The following is a 16818-nucleotide window of genomic DNA, read 5'->3' as shown; positions in this document are numbered from 1 at the left end:
TGGTCTCCCCACGAGCTCTCTCTTCTCTCCTCAGGGTGGAGGATCTTCTCTAGTTTGGACATAGAAAATGCTGGCTATGTGAGGCTGATCCCTCATCTTAGGCATAGGTGGCGGCTTTGTCATTCAAACTTTAAAGCTCAGAGTCTGGTGTCTTCGTTCTTGGCTCTTGGGCCATGTTGCCGTCAGCTCAGAGGTCATAAGAAAATACTGCATGTTGGGTGGCTTAACCCACATTAAATTTATTTTCTCACAGTCCTGGAGGGTAGAAGCCCAAGATCAAGTTTCTGGTCAATTTGGTTTTTGGTGAGACTTCTCTTCCTGACTTGCACACAGCCCCCTCTCCCTGTGTCCCCACATGACAGAGAGGGGGCCCTGGGGTCTCTTCCTCGTCTAAGGGCACCGAGTCTATCAGATCAAGGCTCCCCCCTTATGACCTCATGTATCCTTAATTACCTCCTCAGAGGCCCCATCTCCAAATACAATATACACTGGGAGTTAGGGCTTTGCCATGTGAATTTGGGGGGGACACATACATTCAGTCTGTACCAGGCCAATACCAACCTTGGGCCTTGTATACCCAATGGGGAAGTTTCATGGTATTAAGATGCAACTATGAGGGGTCGGGGCGCAGAGCCAGATAGATTTCACCTCCTTCCATCACAGGTATGCAGCCTGAAAGTGCAGAGAGCTTTGAATGCTTTCTAACCTCTTTACTGGTCCATCAGCCTCTTCTGAGCACCTGTTTCATGCCAGACTCTCTGCTAAGGGCTGTGGACACAAAGAATTGAAAGGGAAGTTTCCAGACCTCTTCGATTTATGGCGTGGGGAGGGTAGTAGATCGGTCAGCAGTATGAGGGGTACCGGACAGAGGGGCCCCCAGGGAGTTAAGAAAGGTGCTCGCTTGAGGGGACAACTTATTCTGCTCCAGCCGAAGCAAAGGGATTCTACTGAAGAGAGCAGACTTCTGAGAGGACCTTTACCCAACCTGAAGCAAAGGCACTTTGACCCCAGGCATCAATCCTCTCTGGAACCTTCTTCTAAGCCTCAGGGCCTCTCTGATGGCCAAGGTCACCGTAGGTCACCTTGACCTACCATCGGCCAAAGTCAGCACCAGAGAGAGCCCAGCCACCTTTGCCCTCAGCAGCCGGTCCTTCCCTGAGACCCGGCTGCTACCTGGGGCCCCACGGAGGCCTCAGGCTCCCTATCCAGGGCCCAGGTCCCTCCTCACGCACATTCATACTTTTCTACCCATGTCTTCCCCACCCTGAATACGCTGACTTCATGGCTTCCCTCATCAGTCTGGTGAGAGAGCACGAAATGAGGAATTAGGACAAGGTTTGGTACAGACTCTATACAGATGCTAAGAAAATTCCAGAAAGGGTATCATCATTTGTATACTTGCAAATGATAGTATTAAGGAATATTTACTGAACATATATTATGTGCTTAGCTAATGCTGTAAACATAGTATACGTATTAACTCAAACCTTACCATAATTCTGTAAAGCAGTTATTGTTACTAATTACTGTTATTAATCCCATTTTACACATGTGAAAACTGAGGTATATAGAGATTAAATTACAGATGAAACCCCCAGAGGTTGCCCAGCTCCATAAGTTTGTTAAGAGGTAGATCCAGGGTTAAAACCCTTATGGCCAGCCTCCTGACACAACGCTCTTCACGGCTCTGATCTGCTGTGTTTTTCTGTTTTTTAAAAAATTTATTTACTTATTTATTTATTTTTGGTTGTATTGGTCTTCGTTGCTGTGTGTGGGCTTTCTCTAGTTGTAGCGAGTGGGGGCTACTCTTCATTGCAGTGCGCGGGCTTCTCATTGTGGTGGCTTCTCTTGTTGCAGAGCACAGGCTCTAGGCACGCCGGCTTCAGTAGTTGCAGTGCATGGGCTCAATAGTTGTGGCTCGTGGGCTCTAGAAAACAGGCTCAGTAGTGGTGGCACATGGGCTTAGTTACTCCACAGCACATGGGATCTTCCTGGACCAGGGCTCGAACCCGTGTCCCCTGCACTGGCAGGTGTATTCTTAACCACTACGCCACCAGGGAAGTCCCCTCTGCTGTGTTTTAAATACAGGTTTTAAATACAGTCTGTCATCCCCAGATACCCATGTCAGTTCAGGACATGGTTTACTGCCAGATGCATCATGAAAAAGCACTTGATTTTCAGAGATCTTTGGATTTTGGCATGCACATGTGCTTTACATGACATTTCTTTTAATCCCCACAAAACCCTATTATGAAACACTATTACTGTACCCGATTAGAGGTAAGGAAATTGAGACCAGACAGGTTATCTCTCTCATCCAAGATCTTACAAATTGTGAGTGGTAGAATTGGAAATTGTATCAAGTAATAACTACACTACTGGTTTTTAGTATTGTGGTATAACTTAGTATTTTTAATAACCTAAAGGTCAGTAGTTTTGTTAATGTAAGACTATTTTCTTAGTAATTAAAAAAAAATCTGAACTCTGAGTCATTCACTCCTTAAGCCATACCCAGAGTTTGGCTGCATTAAAATTTGTTCTCATATGAAGGTTCTTTAAAAAACTAAAAATAGAACTAACATATGACCCAGCAATCCCACTACTGGGCATATACCCAGAGAAAACCATAATTCAAAAAGACACATGCACCCCAATGTTCATTGCAGCACTATTTGCAATAGCCAGGTCATGGAAGCAACCTAAATGCCCATCGACAGACGAATGAATAAAGAAGATGTGGTACATATATACAGTGGAGTATTACTCAGCCATAAAAAGGGAACAAAATTGGGTCATTTGTAGAGATGTGGATGGATCTAGAGACTGTCATACAGAGTGAAGTAAGTCAGAAAGAGAAAAACAAATATCGTATATTAACGCATATATGTGGAACCTAGAAAAATGGTACAGATGAACCAGTTTGCAGGACAGAAATAGAGACACAGATGTAGAGAACATACGTATGTACACCAAGGGGGGGAAAGTGGCGGGGAGGCGGGTGGTTGTGCGATGGATTGGGAGATTGGGATTGACATATATACACTAATATGTATAAAATGGATAACTAATAAGAACCTGCTGTATAAAAAAATTAAAAAAATAAAATTTTTTAAAAAACCAAAAAAACCCAAAAAACAACAACAATGAAAATTTGTTCTCTTTTGAATAAAGAGATCGTTGTTCAAAAGCCTCTGGTTCTCTCCTCCCCAGTTAACCCTTCTGAGGTATGTTTTTGTCATCTTCATTCCCTCACTCGGGATTCCAGCTTTCTGTGTTTTTAAGTCATGTGTATTTCCCCCAGAGCAGATGGGGACCTATCTACTTCCAGAGCCCCTGGGGGATTCATCTTAGAATTGGGGAGGGGGTGAATGGTCACGAAGCAAACAAGAGGGTGAGGTCAGGGGTGAGGGAAGAAAGAGGACTGCCGGTTCCCTTGGTCCATGCCTGGTGCTGCCGGCCTTAGGGCATCTTATTTAACCAAGGTCTTCTTCCCAAAATCTCGCCAGAGGGGCCTCTCCCTAAAGGAGCAGTACAGGAGGATGGGGTATAAAAGGCCCAGGCAACCAGAGCTCTCTTTTCATGAAATACTGGGATTTCTGACACGCTTGCTTGGCTCCAGTCTTGAGATCTGTCTGAGCCCTGAGTCCACTCTCTGGGCCGCTGGAGTGCCCCCTACCTGCCATCCCCCCACCGCTCCCCAGATGCTCCAGGTTCTGAACCTTCTCTACATAGTCTCACCTTCTCTCTCCAGGAGCCCTGTGGTGCCCGGCGGGGTCGTGGCCATGGACAGACATTACTTCCAAAACACTGGAGCGTATGACCCTCTCATGTCACTGAGGGGTGGTGAAAACCTCGAACTGTCTCTCAAGGTACTTCCTGGGCCAAGGGAGGCCCAGGTGGGTTCTTTGGAGCCCTGCGTCCGGTCACAGCTTGGAGGTCAGGGATAAGGCTTCGGGCAAGTTACAAAGTCATTATACGTAGTGTGTCAAACCCTCATTTCTCCCCCTTTTTCATCTCTCTTGATTTCACCCCAGCCTCCTTCCTGAACTCGCCTGTCAAACCTGCCTTTAGAAAAGGGCGAGTTTTCAGTCATCTCTACCTGAGTGCAAAGCTTCCCGTACGTTCTCCATTCCCGGCACCCTTAGCATCTTGATAGTTTTCACAGAACCCACTGGCCAAAGCAAATACCAAGCAGTTCTGTGCATTGAGTAGTTTGGTCCAAACAACTTAATAAGTATTTGTCCGAACAGCTTAGCACCCACTGGGCGCCAGACAGTTTCTCGAACCTTGGAATCAGATTGGACCCACCACCCTCATTTCCTGTTCCATGCTGATTTTTAGCCTGATGCTTGCTTTTTCATCACAGGAACCACTGAAAACCCAACCCAACAAAGACATATATCATTAAAAGGGCAGTGATCTAAGGTTGAAACCATGAATTGCCTTGAACTTGTACTTTTCAGAACACAGATGTCACTATGTTTCTCCTGAACATTGAAAATATCCCACGTGGCCTTTTGAGTTTGCTGCAGCACCCTGGGGTACCTTGGCACCCAGTCTGGGAACCCCATCGGTTTGGGTTCTTGGTGTGTTTTGGTTCATGTACTGCCTATCCTAGGCATGTTTTCACTTTCCTCTTTATTCCCAAGTGGGGAATAAAAGGCTTCCTGTCAAATGAACTTCAGGCATTTGGGAGTAGGAGGGAGTGAGTGGGGAGTAGAGAAATTTCCAGAAGTAGAAAGACTCTGTTTGAGGAAAGCTTGCTTTGACCTCCACACAGATGGCTTCTGGTGCCTGTGCAGCAGGAAACTTCACAAGCTTTTAGAAATCCCCCGGCCACTAGGGCTACCCTCTTCCCCGAGGAAGCAGCCGTGGGAGAATCCAGACACTCACGGCATGGCAGCATCATCTAAGTGCTGAATCTGGTCACGTGTTTCAGTGGGGGTGGGGAACCACAGGTAGTGGCAGGGGTGTGAGCCCCTCACACCACGGGTTCTGACCCAGGACAACCGCCCTCATTCTCCCCACCTTGTCCCTCCCCAGCCCAGAACCCTCAGATCTGGAAACTCTGCTCCATCCTGAGAACCGGAACCATCTTTCTCTTTTGTGCTCATGATTTCCGGTGCATTTTGCCAGCCCCTCACTCCCCACGTTGCTGGAGAGGAGTACAGAGGTGTTGGTCTTCTCCTTTCACTGCAGACCTGGCTCTGTGGGGGCTCCGTCGAAATCCTTCCCTGCTCTCGGGTGGGGCACGTCTACCGAAATCAGGATGCCCACTCCCCTCTTGACTGGGAGGCCACCCTGCGGAACAAGGTCCGCATTGCTGAGACCTGGCTGGGCGCGTTCAAAGAAACCTTCTACAGGCACAGCCCAGAGGCCTTCTCCTTGAGTAAGGTAAGAGGAGAGCCCGGCAGGGTCTTCTGTGCCCACCCAGGGCCACCAGGTGCAGGCTGCGCAGGACCACCTCCCCTCCCGCCTGGAAGGGCAGATAGAAGCTTCTGGCTAGTACTTCCATGAGTGGCCCCTGTCAAGTGGCTCCTCTACCTGGCGGGGTTGTCCTCTGTCTCTTCCAGCGTCTCCCAGGGGCATCATGGCCTGGAACCCACTGATGTCTGTAGAGGTGCTGTCATCACATCTAAGGGGAGTGACCCTTCATCCCGTGGCCAGAGGAGAGGCTGGGTGGGAAGTGAGCACTGCAGTGGGTCTCCGAGGGCCCTTTCATCCCAGGAAAAGTGCTCAAGGCTGTGAAATTACCTAAGACGTGAAACAAATATAACATTGATTTACAGTGTTGTGTAAAATTACCCAAGACGTGAAACAAATATAAGTATTTTTTATTATAAAAAATAAACATAAAGGACATCCCCAAAAAGGCACAGAAAAATAAACATTTTAAACATTTAATGAAATGTCTGCAAACAGTGCATTTTCACCTGGTCCACTACCACTCAGCGCAGTTCTGATGGCGTGACACGTAAATGCTATTTAGTGTGGGACGTGGTTCACCGTGAGGTTTGCTGTCCCCCTCCTTCAGCTTGCTCCCAGACACCTCTGTGCCTCCTAGCACATGAACTGTGATGTAAAACCAGCTTTCTCCGTCCTGCCGCCTGTGTGTCTCTCCTCCCCAGGCTGGGAAGCCGGACTGCACTGAACGCCAGCAGCTGCAAAGGAGGCTGAGCTGTCGGACCTTCCACTGGTTTCTGGCCAACATCTATCCCGAGCTGTACCCATCCGAACGCAGGCCCAGGTTCTCTGGAAAGGCAAGGCATGATAAAAACAAAGTGCAGAGAGAGAGGAAGAGAAGGGGCTGGGCGGTCTCCCAAGATAGAAGCTGAAGTTCAGATGCTCTTCCATGACCCCGGCCACCCAGTCCCAGCTCAGCAGGGCCTCCTTGCGGGGGGCTGGCTGAGCTGCCCCATAACCCGTCCCAGGGCCCCTCACCAGGACAGGTGCTGCCCCCTCCTTCAGCAGGCCTGTCCTTAGGCTCACTGGCTTCAGCTTCACCTCGATCATTTTTATGACCTGAGCATGCGACCTTGAGCTACACTGCAGAGAGTGAAGGAGTGGCCGACAGAGGGCGTCTTTGCAGGAGAGGGCGGGATTCACTTCTGTGTGAACGTTGCTTACAGCTCCACAACACCGGACTTGGCTTCTGTGCAGACTGCCAGGCAGAAGGGGACATCCTGGGCTGTGCCATGATGCTAGCTCCTTGCAGTGACAGCCAGCAGCAGCAGGTGGGTGGTCAGTGTTCTCAGACCTGCAAGGGGGGCTTTGCTGGGATGGCCCTCCCTTCCCTTTGGGGCATCTCCTTTCAGTGGTCCCATGTCCCTTGACTGTGCATGGTCCCCCACTCTGATGACCCATTCCCCAACCTGCCCCAGCCCCAAGCCCAAAGGTGGACCCATCAGAGAACATGAGCATCTGAGCTCGAGGGACATGGCGAGGCTGTTTAGCCAATATTTTCATCTGACAGATGAGGAAACTGAGGCTTGGAGAGTGGCTAGCCCAGGGGCTTCAAACTCAGGTGTGTCTCCAGGGTTTAAGTGGATAAAGGATATAAACACGGGGAGCTGGGCAGAGGCTGTGGTCACAGAGGAGCGCCTGCCCCAGCCTCAGTAAATGTCTTTTGTTTTGTATGAAAGCGGATCCAGTATTACAAGGTCATCCACAAATTTAAAAGACACTGGAAACCCAGAGTTTATGGAAAAGATCCCCATTTTTTTCTTTTCTTTTTTTTTTATCGAAATATAGTTGATTTACAATGTTGTGTTAGTTTCTGGTATACAGCACAGTGATTCAGTTATACATATATAAATATATATAAAATCTTTCTCAGATTCTTTTCCATTATACCTTATTACTGGATATTGAATATAGTTCCCTGTGCTATACAGTAGGACCTTGGTGTTTATCTATTTTATATATAGTAGTTTGTATCTGCTAATCCCAAACTCCTAATTTATCCCTCCCCCCTTTTCCCCTTTGGTAACCATAAGTTTGTTTTCTATCTCTGAGTTTGTTTCTGTTCCGTAAATATACTAAGTGAAGTAAGTCAGACAGAGAAAGACAAATATCATAAGATATCTCTTATATGTGGAATCTAAAAAAATGGTACAAATTAACTTATTTACAAAATGGAAAAGCTCCCCATTTAAATTAAAAATCTATAATCAGAGGTCAAAGAAAACCTGTGTGCAGGCAAATTTCCACCAGGGCACTTTTCTGAAACATCTGGAGCAGCTCAAGATCATTAGCCAACTAGAACCAGAGATGGAGAAAGTGGCTCACCGAGCGGGCACTCTAGGTACAGAAACACTGAGGAATCGAGGGGACCCCGGAAAATGTTCCCCATTTGCAGCAGTGCCTCAAACCCATAACTCGTGACTGTGGTCCTAAGACTCCAGGCTTCTGACGCTGAGTCCTGCCCAGAGTAGATATGCTGTGTCTTTCAGGCATTTAATGGGGATCTATGGGAACCAATACTTCTGGGCCAGAGGGGGAACTTTAGGGCATCACAGGAGCCTGGGGTGTGTGTGTGTGTGTGTGTGTGTGTGTGTGTGTGTGTGTGTGTGAAGTGGGGAGAGGGCTGGATCTGGGTAGACAAGGCTCATGGCCTCTGGTGACCCTCTGCCTCACTTGCCAGAGGAGACCTTACACACAGATGGGGTCATCGGGTTTCAGAGCTGTGGCCTCATTCGGAACGTTTCCCACACACAGAGCAATGTGGTTTGTGAAACTCCTTCCACAGGGAGAAAGGCTTCCACTGCATGGTCAGGAGGAAGGCAGAGGGTGCAAACGCCCCTGGGGATGGGAGGGAAAGAGCACACGAGCTCTCCTGGGGTGCACTGGAGACCAACTCCACGGATTTCCTGGGCCCTCACTCTGCAGCGTGGCTGGACCCTTCGGTACCAAGGAAGGGCGGGGTTGCCCTGTGACAACAAAAATTTATGGCCCAAAGGGCGACACTGAAAGTGACTGACAGGCACTGACCACAGGGAGAGTCTCTCCTTGAGCCAGAGGTCCTGCTCGTGGGTACATAAGGCCAGAAGGGACCTGAATGAGGTCTGAAATCCACACTGAGTCAGGGGAAGAATCTAGAGACAGAGGGTCCTTCCAGCATCATGTGGGTTCCTTGGATACCAGGAGGGTCTCCTTCTATGTTAGGGTATTTCTTCTCTTCAAATTTCCATCTCAGGAATAACTGCCCAGGTCGTGGGACGTCCCCATGATGCTGGATGAAGGTTGGTACGTCCACTTCTTATCACAACTTGGACGACAACCTGGAAAGTCTAGCCCGCCCCCCAAACCTCTCTCTTTTCAGCCTGTGACGGGGCCTTTGCATAAGTTGTCCTACCCCAAAGGCCTGTATTAAAAAACAAACAACAAAGTGTAACTTCCCGGAGATATTGATCAAATGAGCCAGGTGAGGCCCCAAGAGCCTGGGGCGAAAGGCAGAACAAGTCTTGGAGGGTCCAGCCCTGCAGGCAGGACTGGTGAGGCTCTGGGACCCCAGGGGAAGGCCCTGGGCCTGGAGGACACCTGGGGAAGCAAGTGCTCAGTATCCATTTGTCCCCTTTCAGTTTTGTCCTTTACCAGTGTTCTAGAACACCCCAATAGGCACTTACACCTGGCACAGGAGGACAGAGAGAAAGCTCTGTGATGGTGGAAATAGTTCACCTTCTAGCTGTGTGACATCAGTCAGGCTTCTTAACCTCTCTGAGTCTTGGTTTCCTCATCTGCAACTGGGGATAATGGTGCAAAAAGAATGTTAGCTTTTGGATTTATTTATTTATTTATATTCTTGGTGGGGAGGTGGGGATTAGCAAGGGCTTCTGTATCCAGAAAAATTGTGAACTTGCTAAGCTGAAAGCACCATATGCCATATAAAAAAATAAGAAGAAACACCCTCTTTTATGCATAAATAACTAAGTTTATAACAAAAGGAAATCTCCAGGGCCCCCGAATCCAGAGGTAACTGAAATAGAGTCAGAGGGCCATGGCCAAGCTCTCCTGCAGGGTGAAGGGGACAGTTTCTGTCAAACCTCAGGAACCCAGAGGCATTGGTTCCAGGCAGGAGATAGTGACGAAAGCCCATCTTCAGCCCATGAGAAATGAGGGGTTGGAAATGGGACACCCATACAAAGCCAGCTTTGACCTTCACAGAGTAACCTATCTGTGAAAACCTGGACTAGAAAAGACTACCTACTGCCACCGGAAGATGACAAGGAAGCAGGTCTGTAGACAGGTCTTTGCGTCGGAGAAAATGACTCTTCCCTGAAAATTTTTAACCACAAGCTTGTGTCCAACGTGGGTTTAGGGTTCAAATTTATAGGAACTGTGTTGTCTGGGAATCCTCAGGTGGGACTGGCTACCTAACTTGTTGGACTCAGTGCAAATGAAGACGGTGAGACCTATCACTCAACAATTATTAAGAATTCCCAGACAGGGCTTCCCTGGTGGTGCAGAGGTTGAGAATCTGCCTGCCAATGCAGGGGACACGGGTTCGAGCCCTGGTCTGGGAAGATCTCACATGTTGTGGAGCAACCAGGCCTGTGAGCCACAACTACTGAGTCTGCGCGTCTGGAGCCTGTGCTCCGCAACAAGAGAGGCCACAATAGTGAGAGGCCCGCACACCACGATGAAGAGTGGCCCCCGCTTGCCGCAACCAGAGAAAGCCCTTGCACAGAAACAAAGACCCAACACAGCCAAAAATAAATAAATTAATAAGAATAATGTCTCTTAACAGAATTAAAAAAAAAAAAATTCCCAGACAGTATCAGCATTAAACCAAATATATTAGACCAAGAACATTAAACCCTTCTAAGCATGAGGCCCCTGCAGTTACGCAGGTCACATGCCCGTGAAGCCAACCCCGTCTCCCAGCCACAAAGTTAGCGTAAGAATTAGTTCAGGCTGCATTTGGCACGGACAAACGGAAAATGGTTTTATCAGGATGTGTTTCCAACCTGGCCCCACGAGCTTCCCGCAGCTAAAGCCCCTCTGCAAAGGAATGCATGATCTAGTCCTACTGAACCCAGGAGGAAATGAAAACCATGAGTGAGAGTCAGCAGATACAAAAGACAGCAGGAAAATTACTTGCAGGGCCAGCACAGATGTCTCCAGAAAGAGATCAACTCGGGCCTCAGGAGTTTCCTCATCTGCGCTTCCAACTGTACCCTCACAAAACACACAGCATCCTTTATGGCCTCACCTATGATACAGTAAATAGAATAATGGAGGAATTTGCCAGAATGTATAAATATGAATGCAAAAGTAGATGGAATGTGGAGATTTCAGAGGCCAGGGCTAGTCCAGCGTCATATCTGTGGCCTTGACTATGAGATAGGGTCTTGCTGACCCCAGTAGAATCTGAGGATTGCCCCCAGACCTCAGCCCTATTGCAGTGAGCTCTCCTTCCTTTACCTCCAGCTTTGGAGAGGATCTCCTTCTAGCTGTGCTAACAGCCATTGCCTCTGTCCCAGCACCTGGATCACATGGGCAGGAAGGAGATCCACTATGGCAGCCCCCAGCACCTGTGCTTCGATGTCAGGCGAGAGCAGGTGATTCTGCAGAACTGCACCAGGGAAGGCCCTGACATCCATCAGCAGCACTGGGACTACCAGGAGGTAAGTAACCCACCTAGGCAGGATTCAGCAGGATTCAGGATTCACGTGCTGCTGGCTGGCACGTGTCTCAGGCTTTTCCCAGAGGTCAAGTATTACCATACAAGCCTGTGTCCCTGCCGTTGAACTTAGTGACTTGGCACTAAGGCCTCAGGGGGAGGTGAAGCCAACCTTGCAGCAAGGTTAACCATCAGCATCTTGAAATGTACTAATTTGCCAGGTTTCTGTATAGCTCTGGTCTTGATACGGTGGAGAGAGGAGACAGCCTCTTTTTAAAGTTTATTAGCTTAGGTCACAAGTAGGACCATGGAGCATGTTACAGAAGCAGTCAACCACGTTGGTGGTGTGGTTTTAGGGGCAATGGAAAGGCCTGCCTCCTGTTCCACAACCAGATAGATGAGGATGTAGATCGTACTTTCTTCCTTTGCAAATTCCACTCTGAGCATTTCATCATTTTAGTAAGACTTTGATTCCCAGGACTCCAGAGAGAAGCTTGAGATCCTTTCCAGAGGTTGTGCATCAATAAAGAGGAAATAGGAGGAGTGTAAGTATATAGGGAGAGTGAGCTTACAGGATTGGGATTGGAATATGACAGTATCAACAATAACTGTCCATACATAGTTTTTCCATCACCTCAAATCCCTTCTGAAATGAGTTAGGGTACAAGTATACAAACAAACAGATTAATACACACAACTTTTAAACATGCTTTTCTTCAACTTTTGCTTGGGAATAAGGGGGGGAGTTAAATAACTAAGCAGAACTCCATGCATCGGTACTCTTAAGGCAGGCTGTGAAAGAGGAAAATCATATAGTGTAAAACTTAAACTGAACTCACGATAAACAGTTGAGAACAAAGCTCTTGGGGCTTTGGTGACAAGTGAACCTAGGACTCAGGGGGCCCACACATGTGCAAAGAATTCTCTGAAACCAAGTTAAGGCCCTTTATGAATGATCACAAAGGATCATGCTAAGCAAGTCCTCTGGATAAGATAGATATAGAAACAGCATTTAAAAATAATATGTAAAAGATTAGTGACTAAGATACACCCAGCATCTTTCAGGCATTAAAAAATAAGGCTTTAAAAAAGTATTCTCATTCAGCCATAAAAAGGAACAAGATACTGTTCATAGCAGCAGTATTCACAATAGCCAATAGGTGGAAGCAACCCAAGGGTCCAGTGATTGATGAATGAATAAACAAAATATGCTATATACATACACTGGAATATTTTCCCGCCTTAAGAAAGAAGGAAATCCTGTCATTTGCTTCAACATGGATGAAGCTTGAGGACATTACGCTAAGTGAAATAAGCCAGTCACAAAAAGACAAATACTGTATGATTAAACTTATATGACATATATAGAGAAGTCATATTCATACAAACAGAAAATAGAATGGTGGTTACCAGGCACGCGGGGAAGTGGGGAGAGGTAAGTTGTTGTTTAATGGGTATAGAGTTTGTTTTGAAAGAAGAAAAAGTTCTGGAGATCTGTTTCACAACAAAGTGAATATACTTAACATTACTAAATTTTACACTTAAAAATGGTTAAGGTAGAAAGTTTTATGCTACATATTTTTACCACTACAAAGAAAGAAAGAAAGAAAGAAAGAAAGTAATTAGGTACTATTTTGTGCTACAACATGGATGAAACTTGAAAATACCATGCAAAGTGAAAGAAGCCAGTCCCAAAAGGCCAAATATTATATGATTCCATTTATATGAAATGTCAAGAAGAGACAAATCCATAAACACAGAAACTAGATTAATGATCTCCAGTGGCTGGAAGGAAGGAGGAATGGGAAGTGCCTGCTAATGGATAGTACATTTCTTTTTACAGTGATGAAATGTTCTGCAATTTGATAGAGGTGATGGTTGCATATACTTTGTGAATATACTAAAATCTGCTGAGCTGTATTTAGGGCATGTGAATTATATCTCTAAATAAATAAATAAATGGACATTATCAGCACTGTTGGTTAAGGTTGTTTAACTTTTCATAAAGAAATTGATTTTTTTCTTGAAAAGGGGATGGCTACATTCAGTATTAAGTTTGGTACATTTTGAGCAGGAAGCAGCTATGGTCTTCCATACATGGCTGACTCAGGCCTTCAGTGTATCCTTAAAGTCTTACTCAGAACTGCAACCTGGTGGCAGCAGTACTAAATTGCAGGAATAACAGAGGGCAGAGATTAAATTAAATCCTTCTGAAAGCAGAAATTTACAAGTACAGTGATAACGATGAATGTCAACAATACAGTATAACGATTGAACATGATCTTTACACTGGCATTTTACTAGCCAGAACTCTCCAAGAAATGGCATAATTACCTAACCACAATAATAATAATTGAATTAATGACACCAAGGCTCTGTATGATGTTTAAATTTTAGGGTTACCTAAATTGTATTATATAGTAACCAAAATACTCCAATTCCTTACCAGGCCAGTTCATATCACCTTTATTATTCTCTGAATGATTAGCACAAATCTTAGAAATTTCCTTCTTTGCTGACTGATTGTGGGGAACCACCTCGTTTTCTTTTTTTTTTTTTTCATGTTCTTCTCTCTTTTCAGAATGGAATGATTGTTCACATTCTTTCTGGAAAATGCATAGAAGCTGTGTTGCAGGAAAACAATAAAGATTTGTATTTACGTGAGTGTGATGGAAAAGCCAGCCAGCTGTGGCGATTTGACAACGTCAGCACTGTGGATGAACAATGAATGCCACCATCAGAAGGAAAAGAGAAATGTGGCCATAGAGGTTCAACTCAAGGGAACGACAGGAGCATGTGCATATCATGAAGGAGACCCTTTGTGTTTGTGCAGTGGTGATAGTAGAAACAAAAACTCCACAAATGAATATGGGAAGTCTTTCCTTCCCGTACCTTACTTCACTGACCACTGGCTGTTTTAGAAAAAGAAAAACATGGACCCATTGTCTCAATGTCTTCATCACTGGTAGATGATCATTACATGGTACATAAGATTCTTGGGGTTTTTAAAAATAATTTTAAAGCAGTAAATAATTGCTTTTATCTCTGACTAAGGAAAGAGGCCTGGCAACACCTTCAGGATACACAATTCTGATTGATCAATTTATTTCAAATGGCCTAATCTTGGATTGTCTGTGTCACCAGCTATCAAAATTAAAGCGTGAAGAAAGTGCAAAGTCCTGACATCCAAAAAACGTTGCAATAGGCTTAAGAGGACAAATTTCATGTTCATTGATTGAGGCATAGCTCAGAGGAAGGAAAGGAAGTAAGCTACTGCGAGAAAATAAGGTTGGAGAGAGCTTTGACCCAATTCTTCAGCTCAGACTAGTAGCTGAAAAGAGTCAGTAGACCTGGAATAAGATGTTCTCCTGTTAATGAGAATTTTCTCAGAACTTTCTGTCTCTGTTCACCCTGCCCTTGCTGTTCTCTATCTAGATTAACCACAATCAGATTCTCATGCAATATTCTTTTCTTTAATCATTGGTGTTGGGTCAGCTTAGATTGAACACTCCCACTAACAGAAGTGTGTACAGTTGAGAAACTCTCCTGATGCCCTGTTACAGGGTTTACACTGATTGGATCAGAATGAGCAACATTTGCAAAGAGGCAAACCTCCCTGGGAGGGAAATGCCAGCGTCTGAGCCAAAATTCTTTTGAGAGGAACTAAAGGTGTGTGTTAATGTCCATGAGGGTTGAAAGGGCTGTCTATGAGCCAGTAGTAAATGTCTGGGACCCTCAAATATGCCCACACCTGAACATTCAGTCATAGAAGAACACATCTCCATCAGGGCAGAGCCAATGCTAGCAAAAGCTGAATGGCTCTCTTGTTGTGACTTGGCCCACCCAGTTGGGCTTTAAGAGTTGCTGAGTGGGGGTGGTTCTGTGATTAAGAAGACATGGTGCTGGGTGGGGGACCCTGACACCCAAGGAGATGGGAAGAACCCCCAAGCGAACCGGCAGGACATGGGGGGACTGAGGGGGGAGGAGGAGTGGACGCTGGACAGGACCGGCACCCGTGAGGGGTGGCTGAGAGGGGGGAGGGGTTCCCACGCCTGGAGGGACCCTCAGGGGCTCAGATCAGGGGCCCAGCATTTCCCCTGCCCAATCGGCCTGGGAAGTCTGCTGGGCTCTCGGGCTGGGTCCTATGCCCTCAGAGGTCCCCTCTGGGCTGAGTTGGTCCTGGGGGCAAAGGAGCAAGGCTGGGAGAGAACAGGAGAGTCAGACGGGAGGGACCCTCCAGGACCAGAGGAGCAAGAAAGGAGCAGAGAGGGTTTGCCCCACCCACTCAGGCACAGGGAGCCTGCTGAGCTCCCAGGCCAGTCCCACAACCTCCAAAGTCCCCTCTGGGTGTGTGGGTCCTGGGGGCATAGGAGGGAGGCTGGGGAGATAAGGAGAGGCAGGCAGGAGGAGCCCTCTGGGACCGGAGGAGTGGTAGAGGAGTGGAGGGCGTTTGCCCCGCCCACTCAAGCCCAGGAAGTCTGCTGGGTTCCCAGGTGAGGTCCCCCACCCTCTGAGACCAGAGGCAGGGGCACACCTGGGTCCTTCTGTTCTGTTGAGCCTAAGCCCCACCCCAAACACCGCCCGCCTTTTCCAGCCCTGTGGGTCCTAAGCATAGGCCCCACTCACTGCTCAAACCTCAACCCTGCTTAGGCCCTGCCCTCCACAGCCAAGGCCTTTTCCACCTTTTTTTTTTTTCCTCCTATTTTTTACTATTGTGGTTCTGTTTTCTCTTCCAGTTGTTGTTTCATCTATATTTTTATTTTTAGACTAGGAAACTAACACAGCTGTTAGTTTCCTAGCCTAATTTTATTTTTTACTTTGTTATTGTTCTCCTTTTTTTTTTTTAACCACCCCACACAGCTTGCAGGATCTTGGTTCATGAGCCGGGGGTTAGGCCAAAGCTCCTGCGGTGGGAGCTCCAAGTCCAAACCACTGGACTAACAGAGAACCTCAGAATCCAGGGAATATTCATTGGAGTGAGGTCTCCCAGAGGTCCTCATCTCAGCACCAAGATCCAACTCTACCCAACAGCCTACAAACTCCAGTGTTGGAAGCCTCAGGCCAAACAACCAGTAAGACAGGAACACAACCCCACTCATAAAAAAAGAAGAAAAAATGAGATGGGAAAAAAATATGTCACAGATAAAGGAGCAAGGTAAAAATCTACAAGACCAAACTAATGAAGAGGAAATAGTCAATCTACCTGAAAAAGAATTCAGAGTAATGATGGTAAAGATGATCCAGAATCTCAGAAATAGAATGGAGGCACAGATTGAGAAAGTACAAGAAATATTTAACAAAGATCTAGAAGAACTAAAGAACAAACAAACAGAGATGAACAACACAATAACTGAAATGAAAAATACACTAGAAGGAATCAGTAACAGAATAACTGAGGCAGAAGAATGAATAAGTGAGCTGGAAGACAGAATGGTGGAAATAACTGCTGAGGAGCAGAATAAAGAAAAAAGACTGAAAAGAATTGAAGACAATCTCAGAGACCATTGGGACAACACTAAATGCAACAACATTCAAATAATAGGGGTCCCAGAGGAAGAAGAGAAAAACAAAGGGTCTGAGAAAATATTTGAAGAGATTATAGTGGAAAACTTCCCTAACATGGGAAAGGAAATAGTCACCCAAGTCCAGGAAGCACAGAGAGTCCCATACAGGATAAATCCTAGGAGAAATACACA

General features: G+C 46.4%; 1 protein-coding gene across 3 annotated transcripts in view; it reads left to right on the top strand.

The window, feature by feature from the left end:
• Positions 1-14571, top strand: part of GALNT15 (polypeptide N-acetylgalactosaminyltransferase 15) — a 39661-nt gene extending 25090 nt beyond the window's left edge. For 2 of the 3 annotated variants that reach the window (XM_082459280.1, XM_082459282.1), the window contains 6 exons: positions 3752-3869; positions 5200-5394; positions 6129-6260; positions 6630-6734; positions 10983-11126; positions 13704-14571. In XM_082459280.1, coding sequence (XP_082315406.1) covers positions 3752-3869; positions 5200-5394; positions 6129-6260; positions 6630-6734; positions 10983-11126; positions 13704-13850 — 841 coding nt within the window. In that variant the 3' untranslated portion in view covers positions 13851-14571. Of the gene's footprint in view, positions 1-3751; positions 3870-5199; positions 5395-6128; positions 6261-6629; positions 6735-6973; positions 10961-10982; positions 11127-13703 lie in introns of those variants that run through there. The other variant, XM_082459281.1, reaches the window with a different exon arrangement.
• The last annotated feature ends 2247 nt before the right edge of the window (positions 14572-16818 follow it).

Source organism: Balaenoptera physalus, assembly GCF_965194825.1.
Source record: "Balaenoptera physalus genome assembly, chromosome: 4".
Lineage (NCBI taxonomy): Eukaryota > Metazoa > Chordata > Mammalia > Artiodactyla > Balaenopteridae > Balaenoptera > Balaenoptera physalus.
Note: the sequence above shows the minus strand (reverse complement) of the source record. Positions and strands in the feature narration are given on the sequence as shown.